Source organism: Panthera leo, chromosome C1 (genome assembly GCF_018350215.1).
Source record: "Panthera leo isolate Ple1 chromosome C1, P.leo_Ple1_pat1.1, whole genome shotgun sequence".
NCBI classification, from domain to species: domain Eukaryota; kingdom Metazoa; phylum Chordata; class Mammalia; order Carnivora; family Felidae; genus Panthera; species Panthera leo.
In genome coordinates this window covers 96,076,972-96,088,225 of record NC_056686.1, presented here as the reverse complement: position 1 = coordinate 96,088,225, position 11,254 = coordinate 96,076,972, and the positions used below count along the sequence as shown (strand labels likewise).

General features: G+C 41.0%; 1 protein-coding gene across 6 annotated transcripts in view; it reads right to left on the bottom strand.

The window, feature by feature from the left end:
• Positions 1-1,583: 1,583 nt before the first annotated feature.
• LRIG2 (leucine rich repeats and immunoglobulin like domains 2) overlaps positions 1,584-11,254 on the bottom strand; it is a 163,437-nt gene continuing 153,766 nt past the window's right edge. For all 6 annotated transcript variants that reach the window (XM_042953467.1, XM_042953468.1, XM_042953466.1 and 3 more), the window contains 3 exons: positions 10,791-10,940; positions 8,861-9,151; positions 1,584-6,658 (listed from right to left, as the gene is read on the bottom strand). In XM_042953467.1, the coding sequence (XP_042809401.1) occupies positions 6,432-6,658; positions 8,861-9,151; positions 10,791-10,940 (668 nt within the window). In that variant the 3' untranslated portion in view covers positions 1,584-6,431. The remainder of the gene's footprint in view (positions 6,659-8,860; positions 9,152-10,790; positions 10,941-11,254) is intronic.

Here is an 11,254-nt window from a genome sequence, read left to right as displayed (position 1 = left end):
CTCTCTCTGCCCCTCCCCTGCTTGCGCTGCCTCTCAAAAATAAACATTAAAAAAAAAAATTAAAAAGCAAAACAAACAAAACACTCCATCATGCAAGCAAGCAGCTTTAGGGCAGGGGTTGCTGGCTGAGCTGAAAAGGTGTTTTAAATCGCTGCTTCCAGTCAGGAAGGCCTCAAGGGACAGAAGCCCAGTCCTCAGTTTCAAACTAGTAAGAATAAAAGGAATCTCCAGAAATGAGGGAGACCAATCCCCATCATGACTCATAACCATGTCATTACGTGGTTACAGCACTGTTCCTGTAAAAGTGGTCTGCAGATCAGTGCCTATCCATAAACTATTTGCTACTGGTCCATGACAAAGCACAGAAATCAAGAGTAACATTTAGAAACTTTAACAGCAGTTTGACAGAGTGATTTTATGTCCGTTAAATCTGTAATTTAATAAAATTAATAAAATTAATAAAATAATATAATAAAAATTTTATGGTTGTCTTTTGTCTTGTTTCGTTTTTCTAGAAATTCATTCTTACTGTACTTTACACAAGTGTTGGTCCATGGCCACTAGCCCAGCAGCACAGGCAGCTTAAGCACTGGGTTAGAAGCTTCTAAACAGCCGAGTGTGAACAAGTCTCTTGCATAACTCAGCAGGATGCGGCTACTTGGGCTCCAGTACATCCCCTTCCAAAACAAAAAATACTGAAGAAACTATAGCATTTTCCTTCATTCCACCTTGTCAGAGAAGAAATTGAGTGTTTTCTTAATCAGGAATATTGTAAAAATCAGCTTCCAGTATACATCCCAGTCCAAACTTCACCATATTGGAAATTATCGATGTCCAGAGGGCTTTGTATTCAAATAGTTCTGAAGACTACAGACACAACAGTATCTGTCCCGAGCTAGAAGGTATCAGTGGGGCAAATGCTGAATGTGTATCAGAAAATCTGGATTCAAGTCCTGGCTTTACTGCCCAAAAGCGTTTTGACGTGTGTAAGTGATCATCTCAAGCCAATTTCCTTAACTACAAAAAAATGGCGATTAAAATGATCTATCCAACCTACATTTTAGAGAAGCTTTGTGAGATTTGAACAGATGATGTCGGTGGAGCATGCCCCATAAAGTGCAGCAGAAGTGCACGATGGGTCCAGCCCTCAAGGAATAAATGAGGGGCTTCTGACAGTCTCAAAAGAAATAGCCCCTAACACAGTACAGTGAGGAAGCTGACCAGAAAACAGAGCTTCTTCAAGTATTTTGCTAATTTTGAATTCGAAAATGCTGCCTTCAAATCCTTCCTTGTGTAGGAACCATTCTTATTTTTTAATGAACTATGAAGTGTGTTTCCATTCTGCCAGGCATCGCTAGATGCCAGGGTGTACAACAGGAGGGAGGCAGAGAGCCCTGGCCCTTGGGCAGCTCATGGGTGCAGAGTGTTCCAGAGGCAGGCTCAAGAAAGTCTGTGACTCAAACACAGCAGAAATTAGAGAGGGGCAATAACTTGCACATCTATTTGGAGACCCTCTCAAAGGACCACAAACTGAAAAATGCACCATTTCCCTCCTATACTTCAGGCAAGAGAAGACCAGAAAATGATAATGTATTTTAGCTTTATTGAAGACATGTTACAGTAGACAAACAGGTAGACAAACAAACACATGCTTTATAAAATATACATTCTCATGTGTGAGAAAATATAAATAGATACTAGGAAAGGATCACACTGAACACCAACTTGGTTTTTAACTCTCTTTAGGTACATCTAGTACCAGGGCTACTTGGACCAATGTCCTTTGGTGGGATAAAGGGGGAAAAGGAGAGGGTAGAAATAGTCTTTCTATGGATCAAGAGGCCACTTTAAGCAGCCAAGAGATACTCCAAGAGCACTTGACCACCTGATGATCAATTTCTCTTTCAAGACAGTTACAGTTGATAAAAGATCACTTTACTCTTTGTATCTAAAAACAGGCTCAAATCAAGATGATTTTTCACCTTCACCCCACTCATTGGTGGAGATTATTAGGATTGCTAAGACACACTCAACACACAACCTTGAGGGAGCAGGTCCAAAGATTACTACACACACACACACACACACACACACACTGACCTCTTATCACTCACAGAATCTCCAGATGATTCATGGGCTCAAGGGTGTTGTTTTGTAAAGAGCAGCTTATAATACATCTCTTAATTCAGAACCTGTTATTTTTGTCAACAAACCAGGCAGTTGTCCAAAAAAGAAAAAAAAAAAATTAAGGCTAACTGATGGTGGTTTAGACTGCACTCTAAACAAAAAAGTTCTAAGTTAGAAGCAGGAGGGAAAAACATCTGCCAGACTGGAAAGAGGCCATGTCACAGAAGAATGAGACATTCCTTACAGGTTGCCAAAAATCTCAGCACAACCTCGTAAGGCCCAACTGCTTCACAATTACCCCTGTAATCTGCACTGAGGAGCAAACTCAGAAATGGAGCACGTAGCATGAAATGGCAGTAAATTTACCTCTGTGGCTCCATTACCTTCTAGCATTTCTGTGGATATTAAAATTATTTTGGAAAAGGCCATAACACACTTGGGTAAAATACTGGGTGTGAACACCACAATTCCAACCCCATTCCAATCGGAGTCCTGCTGGTAAGAAGAAACAGGAATAAAATTAAAGAGTAAAAAGGACGGTTATAATATTATATAGACTTTTAAAGTTTTTATTATGGTAATGCCATTTGTGTTAGTAACTAGTTATAGATTTCTGCAGAAGAATAAGCCCAGAGTTTCATGATTTCAGCCATTAGCACAGAACAGGCTCCTTATGTCAACCCAAAACCAAAACTCTTTAGTTGAAAAAAATGTCTTTAGTGCTCTATACTTACTGTATATAAAAGACTTTGAAGGAAAAATTTTTAAGACTGTCAGATTGCTTCTGGAAATTTCCAAAGATAAAATTGAGAGAGATCTAACAGTCATCTCGCCCATATTCCCATTCTCAATGTAGAAATTTCTTCAATGCTACGAACCGATGATCATTTGGCTTCTGAGTGTACTTTTCCCACAAAACGCTGATTATTCCAATTACTGGATGAATTTGTTAGAGAATTAGTTAATATAGAATTACTGGCAAGTGTATACTGTACTTCCCTGTAACTTCTGCCCCACAGAATGGCGGCAGATACGACCCCAGTCCTCAGGAATAAAAATAGTGAATTTAATCCTATTTCATGGCAAAACTTTAAGTAATTAAAGACTTATCGCATCTCCCATCTCTTAGGAAAATGGGTAAGAGTCTAAGTTGCTCAATATCTTAATGTTCCTTTTACAACCCACCAACAGGCAGTGTGAAGGCAACTCTTTTTAAATATTAAAGTTACCTTTCAGAAAAATACACATAAAACACTCTGAGATGGCACATTAGAGGGTTTCTGATACTTTGTATCCCATAGAGTAACTTGCACACTAGGGAAAGCACTTTAGAAGCTGCTGAATGACAGAAAGCCAATGGCTTAGGTGTAGACCATGTGCCAGGAAGGCATGGAGTTAAAGATGCTATTTCTTCTTCCAGATAGACTTAAAGAATCAGTCTAAGAGGGGCACAAATTAAGAGGACTTAGGCATCCCTACTGATACAGGGTGATAACTGGGTGAGGGGCAAGAGAGTATTTCTCTCCGCATTTTGACTTGCTTGGCTTTGCAACATCCCTGATTCAAGAGGCATTAGGCAGACCTTACATGCTGGGAGGAAACACTGATGAGCCACTAACCCTGTCTACGGGTAAGGGTTAAATCATTTCTTGGTCAAAAGCATATGTAGTAATGAAAAATTTCAGGAATTTCTTTTCCTAAGATTAGAATTTATTAAATTTATTATTATTTTTTAAGACCATGGGTAAGGCTCTTGATATTTAAACAAATTCTTGACTCATTTTTTTTTGGTTATTTAGGCAAGCTAGGAGTATCTAGGAGGACATCTCAGCTGTTTGAGGTGATGTAAGGGTGAACCTGGCCGTTCAGGAGACCAGACCAGTCCTAGAAGTAGTAGGACCACTGCCAGGGCAGAGGCAGCGCTCTTGTCTTCGAAGTTTTCTAGAACACTGGTTTGCAGCCTGTTTGTTGGCCCTATCACCCTTAACAGTCTTGCTATAACTACACCTTTACACTCAAGAAAGTCTGCCAGATTCTGAGTGGGAGTTCAGGGTAGTGACAGGGTAACCTTGAATACACTGGAAAGGTGAGGGAGTCACGAACTAGCCACAAATCAGCCACAGTGCGGCCTCAACGGACTCTGATGCTGTGGTGTGCTGGGGCACTAGCCTTCAGAGCTGCTGCTTGAGAGGGCAGTTGGTGGCTTCCATCGAGTCAAGACTCTTTGTTTGCTGAGACTGGTTCAAAGCAGAGTGATTCTTCTAGTTGTGAGTATTTCTTACGCTGTCACCCCTGCTATGGAGGAAGGGAGTCTGGCTCAAGTCAGAGGAAGCAGCACCACCCGTTACTCTAACAAACGTCCCATGAAAGCAGCTTTTTATTGGAGTAGCCTAATCCTCCTTGGCTCCTGGAGGGATCACAGATTCACAGGACGTTACAGCTGGAAAGGGCTTTGGACTAGCTAGCAGAATGCCCTCATTTCATAAGCGAGAAAATCAGGCTGGAAGTGAAGAGACTCGCCCCCGACTGCACAGCCAGTAAGGAGCAGAGTTGGGAACAAAATCCAGGTCCTGACTCTAAGTCAGTCCTGTACAGACCACAGTGCACGCTGGTAAGGAAGAAGAGGAGTCACAAACTGGAAGGAGAGAAAAATGGTGATATTTAAGAAGTTCAAAGTAAAAATGAACAGAGGTTGACAGTTTAAAAAGGAAAGAGAGAAAGGCTTGGCAGGAGAAACAGCTAAAGAGGTGCTGCTGTCTATGGGAGAAAAAAACTGAGGATTGAAAACCAGTGTGCAATTCAACTTTCTGGCAAAAAGCGAAGATATTATGTGAGTTTAGAACCCTTGAAATGCGCAGTAACTTAGAAACAGAGATTTGCATTTCAGTGATGGAAGTTATCCAGGATGTAACTAGTGCTCACTAGGTTTAGAGGACAGGATCTGACAGCCTAGGTAAGAAAATCTGAAAGCACAGACAAAAAAAGAACTTTGGTCCATTACATTCCATTAGAGTGTGAAGACCTTTGTTCACAGAAAGTTTTTTGCTATCACAGAAATTCAAGAGAACTTTTTGGCTTAAATAATCACTTGTACAAAACAAGGACCACTCTAAAGCTTTATAGTATAAGAATCTGTGCACATTCAATGACTCCCAAAAGCACTCTTCCCTTCTTAAGATATACTGTGCATTGGTAGAAGAGATATTATTTAAAAAAAACAAACAAATAGAAAAGAAGCAATCTTTGGTTTCCTCGTCAACAACGTACTTTGCTGAAAGAAGATATTCCCAAAAGAAAATTTCCTTTGTCTATGTGCACACAGCTATAACAAGACTGCTAGTCTTTTGAGTCTTTTTATGCTTAGAAAGGTAGTATTACCCGGCACTCGTAAATAGATGGCAAATGACTAGACGTATGAACTTTTAGGTATGAAGAAAGTGGTTAATTACACCAAGATTGTGTTTGTGTGTACGCAATCACTAGGTACCCTGCCTCTGTACATATACTTCTTAACAAATACAGTTTTAAAACTTTAAGCAAAGTCTTTAGGTTCACTAAACCGAGTTATACAAAATCTGTGGTCTGAGAAGCTGCTGTCAATATTATAACTGGATATTATATATAATTTTGGCATATCAAAAATATTTACAATACAGCCAACACATATGGTCAATGAATACAAAAATTATTTATAAATGCACATGTATTTACAATAAGATCCCTGGGCGATAGGGACAAAAAAAAAAAAAAAAAGATTCACAAGAATACAACACCCACTGACATGGTAACAGTTGGTCATGCCTGGGATTCTTATCAAAGACCTTGAATATCAAAGCCCAATCTCAACTATATGCTTAAAACCACTGAAGAATCCCAGACACACTTCCCAGAGGGCTCCAAAGTTATTTGTATTCCTTGGAAGACAAAACAGAGCAGTGATGTTTTCTTAGAATCATTCCGCAGGTTGAGACAATCCAGCATGTTAAGCAGCAATGAGACTCTTCCTAATAGGCAATGCACAGCTGGGCACATCCCTGTGGAACCATCAGGAGGCACATCTGTCCTGTATTTTCCTCTGCCCGTGCTGCATGTGTTTTATTAGATGTACCCATTTCTGTCAGCCATTACCCCTTCTTCATCAGGTATAAGCCCAAACAAATGCCCGGCCCACCTTGGTGTGGTCAGATGTAACTGCAGATAAGGGAAAGCAAATGCTGACTTCGGGGTTTCTTCTGAACTCTGAGGTAGTAAATACAAAATTAATTACCTTGAGTCTTTGCCCAGATTTCATCCTGGAGTGGGTTTCATGTGCCCTCACAACCGTCTTGAATGTTCCGAGTCCTACTAAAGTCAAAAGCGTGATCGTGCAACCTGTGACAGGGCATGGAGGATGTGGAACAATCTGGACCACTCTCCGCCAGACCCTCGCTCTGATGGAGTTGCGGTGACTCAATTACCGGCTGCTGGGAAAAGGGAGGATGAGGCAGGCCTCGTTCTTTGCTTGCGCTCCACAGAGGCCGCTGCAATGTTTCTGACAATGAAAGACAATAATCAGTGGCAAATGGAAGTTCAAAACGAATGGTCTAAAACTTAATTTTCTTCTATCCAAATCCTCCAAAAAAAGATGCTCAATATTCCTGAATAAGGACACTGAGAGCAAATGTATACTTGCCATCTTCTTGGCAACAATTAATAAAAGAAAACAAAATAGAAACAGGAACCATGGTCTTTCAAGCCCTTCTACCCAACAAACTTCACCAATTATTTACTGAAACCAGGAGCTATGTCCTCTCCTTTCATCTATTATTAGTGGTTCTGCCGCTACAAAAATTTAAAAATAAAATGCTTTAGACACATGGAAACAGACTAAAATAGCATCCATATTGTCGTGAAAGTTGCATGACACACAGACAAAAATCGCTCATTCAATGCAGCCATTACATCTTTAAATAACAAATGCCCATGTTAAAAAAAATTCTTTTAAAAATAAACAACCACTTCCCTCCAGCTTCTAGCATGCCAATAATTCTAACAACAAAATAATAACCCAAAGCAGCAATTTTAAATCAGATTATCTGTACTTTGTGGTTTCAAAAATACGCATTTCTCATTCACCTTATCTACTGCAGTGGTGAACTCTTTCCCCAAATATCAGTTGCTGAAAGTTATATTAACTTCATGGGGATGCATTTTGGAAAAAGTTAGCCAAACATTCTGGAAACAAACACTCAGAAATAAAAACAAAACCCAAGGGAAAAGTAGACCAGCACAGGGGTTTTTAAGCTTTAATATGCATACAAATAACCTGGGGATCTTGTTAAAATAAAGACTCTGGTTCACTGGGCCTGGGGTGGGAACCTCGGTCTGCATTTCTAAAAGCTCCTAGGTGATGCCGAAGCTGACACCACACTTTGAGTGGGAAGGAGCTAGAACACCCCACTTAGGAATGAGCAGGGCACCAGAGCATTCATTTGCACACTTCCTCACTTACAGACCAGCTTAACAATAAGATGTCCCCAAAGTTAGGAAAAAGATGCACTGCATTTTTGCTTTTACTAAAATTTTTTCGTATGTGTGTACCTCTTTCAAGACACAGGAACATGGATTTACTGTTGGCACACTTCTAACATGGGCACTGAACTTCAGTGACAATATACTTTTCTCTGACTTGTATTCTCTTTAGAAATCTTTGGAGAGGGTTTCTTAATTAATTATTATATATTTATTCAAAATTCAGGGGCTCCTGGGTGGCTCAGTCGGTTAAGCGTCCTACTCTTGACTTTGGCTCAGGTCATGATCTCCTGGTTTGTGAGATCGAGACTTGCTTCAGGCTCTGTGCTGACAATGCAGAGCCTGCTTGAGATTCTTTCTCTCCCTCTCTCTGCCACGCCCTTCCCTCTCAAAATAAATAAACAAACTTAAGAAAAAATGTACTGCTAAAAATAAGAACTTAAATAAATTAAAAAAAAAAAAGAACAGAGCATGTATCTTAGAAGTCCCATGTCAGATCATTTACTCCCACCAGACCCACCACCCCAGGATGCACCTATAGTCCTCCCCCTCCCCAATTTCCTGTGCTCTTCCATTTCAGGTTGACAAGAGGGTGACAGCTGATGAAAAGCCTGGAGGGACAGGAAGACATGCTAAGGAGTGCCCTTCAGGGTCTAGAAAGAGTTGTCAGCAAATGCCTCATCTGCACAATGTAACATATACTTCTTTTCCCAGGCCATGTGGGCCAGCAGACACTATCCCAAAACTGCCTCCTCACTTATGGCCCTGGATCGTAACACCCCACGGCACCAGCTAAGTGATCCTGGCATTCGATGTTTACCTGAGAGAACAGTGACCAAAACATTTTTAAATCTTCTCCATAAAAACCTCCACCTAACTATGCCCAGATTATATCCTTAGCATTTCCAATCTCCATTATTTACATAAGGATGGAAGAAACAATTAACACCCATATGACACCTTTTAGAAGCTTTCTCTGTACGGCTTCTGAAGCTTTAGGAGTGTGACCTTGATACTCCCACAAAAGCTGTTTCCACCCTACAGATACACACTTCTTTGTAACCCTTATCTCTAAAAATCTCTGGCTCCAGTTTACACCAGCTAATAGTAGCTCATTACTACATTATACCAATTGGCTTGCTTCCTGTCAAATCAGAAGGAAAAATCAAGTAGGGGAGGGTAAAAACAAAGCAAAATAAACAAAAAACGCTGTGCCCTTTACCACTGTTCATCTGTGTGGAGGGAAGTTTCTTCTCATTTATCCTCTCATGGTTGGCGGGAAAGGCGGCCAACTCTCTGTCTGCTGATGACACCAGGCTCTCCAAGATAGGGGCATCTTGGGGAGCATGTGCCAAATATGTTTCTTTGGGCATCTGGACCATGAGGCCGGACAGCGTGTGATCCAGAACATCCTCCTCGGCAATATAGGTGTACGGACAGTATTCTCGGGTCCTGGAGTAGATGTTGGCATTGTCGTAACAATCAGAGCAAATAACCCTGGTGCCAGTGCCACCTGATGACAACAAAGGAAAGAATCCTTCAGTTAAGGAATCAGCTTTGCCAATTACCAGTTTCCTTCACCAGCCGCCATCATTATCATCATAGTTGGCACTGATTCAGCACTTATTCAATAAACCGTTTCACGGTCTTTCTGTGAATTAACTAATTTAATCCTCACAACCTCCCTATGAGGTAGGTACTATGGTTATCCCCATTTAACAGATGGGGTAACTGTAACACAGAGAAACGAGGTAACTTGCTCATAGATGCCTCCACCTTGTTATGGTAAGGAGGTGAAATCTGAACTCAGGCACTCTGGCTCCAGAGCCCATGCTCTTGAATGCTAGGTTAAACCATCTCTGTCCAGCCTGTACAGGTCAGGCCGAAATCAAGGGCCAAGATAAGGCGGCACTGTGCTATAAGTCACATGTTTGAGTTAAGCAAACTAAAGCAGAGAACAAGGAGTTATGATGACTTCACAAAAACCCGCATCCCTTTTGTGCCATCAGGGAGTTAAGCAACACTCATTACTAAAAGTACCCCTCGAGAAGGCCTCTGATGGTCAAGAGTCCTGCCTGATACACACGTGTTTGGCAGAAGTAAAGTTTAATAATGAGCTCCCTGGCCAGTTATGTGTTTTGAAAACTGATGAAAGACAGGAAAGAGAGAGAGAAATAAAGAACAATTGTTCTTGACCAGGCAACAGTGTTAGAACTGGAAGAGACCTAGAAGTAATTTAGTTTAGCCCAGAAAGCAGTGTTATTGCCCACCAATTTCAAAGAGTAGAGACATTTAAAGATGCTTTTAAGTGCTAGCAGTAGCCCCCTTTCCATGGAAAGCCAAAATAAAATCCAATTTATCGATTAAACCGAGAAATTCTGTTAACCCTCGGCCTAAACAATCTCTGTACAAATAGAATAGGCCTTTCATTTGAACAATACTTGAAGAACTACACAGATTTGTTGAAAGGATCTATGAAAATCTTGAGAGAAGTGCTTTATAAGACATTGCTTATTTATTTTAAAAATGAGAAAGTTACAAAGCTCAGATTTAAGTAACTTGTTCGTGGTCCCAGAGCTGGAAAGAGAAACTAGGAATCAAACCCAATTCCTCTATCCCTTAATTCATCTCCCTGAGCTCTGTCACTCCCTGCAGGAAGGGTGGAGCGAGGGAGAGTAGTAGTATTGAGAAGTGGGATTCATTTAACTAGGGAACATGTTGTATCTCTCTGCTGTTCTCCAACGTATGCTGATAATCATCACTGCCCTTCAAACTTTAGTATCAACCTGCCAGCAGGAGACCCAAACCTCCCTGGATATGGTCTGAAGAGTGCTCATGCCTTAAAGGATCAGACACCCGAGAAAAGTTTCTAGAGCATCTCCTACTTTGGTTTGGGAGCCTTTGCTGTGTGCACCAATCCCTTGATTTGGGATGTGTTTCTCCTTTCTGTCAGATGGTTTTCTTCTCTGTTAAGATTTCCATCCAATCAATTTCCAGTCAATTTCCATCCTATTTTGCATGCAGCCAAATGTTTTCCGTGAGTATCTTACTTTTAAAATGTTGCCTCAGGTTAATGGGGAAAACGGTACACTGAAAACTAAACTCAACAGAATAAGCTGAAATTGTAAGCATATACAACAAAGTGTCATTACCATCAGTGCCTTTGTGTAAATATCCATTGGTGGGAGGCATAAGTTGCTGATGACTGCCTGCCTCAGAGTTACTGTAGCCTTCCTGTGGCTCCGACAGTGTTCCTTGGGAAGACAAGTAGCTGGGAATGTCTGCAGGCAGATTAAGCTCCTCTGTAAAAGAGACATCTATAACTCTCAAATAAAGTTAGGTGACTGAAGCCAACACTCAGAAGACATTGTGCAAATGTGTTCTACTTTGATACTCTTGGCCAGGAAAATGCTATGTACCTAGGAACTCGACAGCTCTTAGAATTTTCCCCTAAACTATTTCTCACTAAAATTCTTTTCAAAGCTTCATTTTAAGGGGTGCCTTGGTGGCTCAGTCAATTAAGCATCCTACTCCTGATTTCAGCTCAAGTCATGAGATCACAGTTCGTGGGATTGAGCCCTACGTTGGGCTATGCACTGAGAGTGCAGAGCCTGCA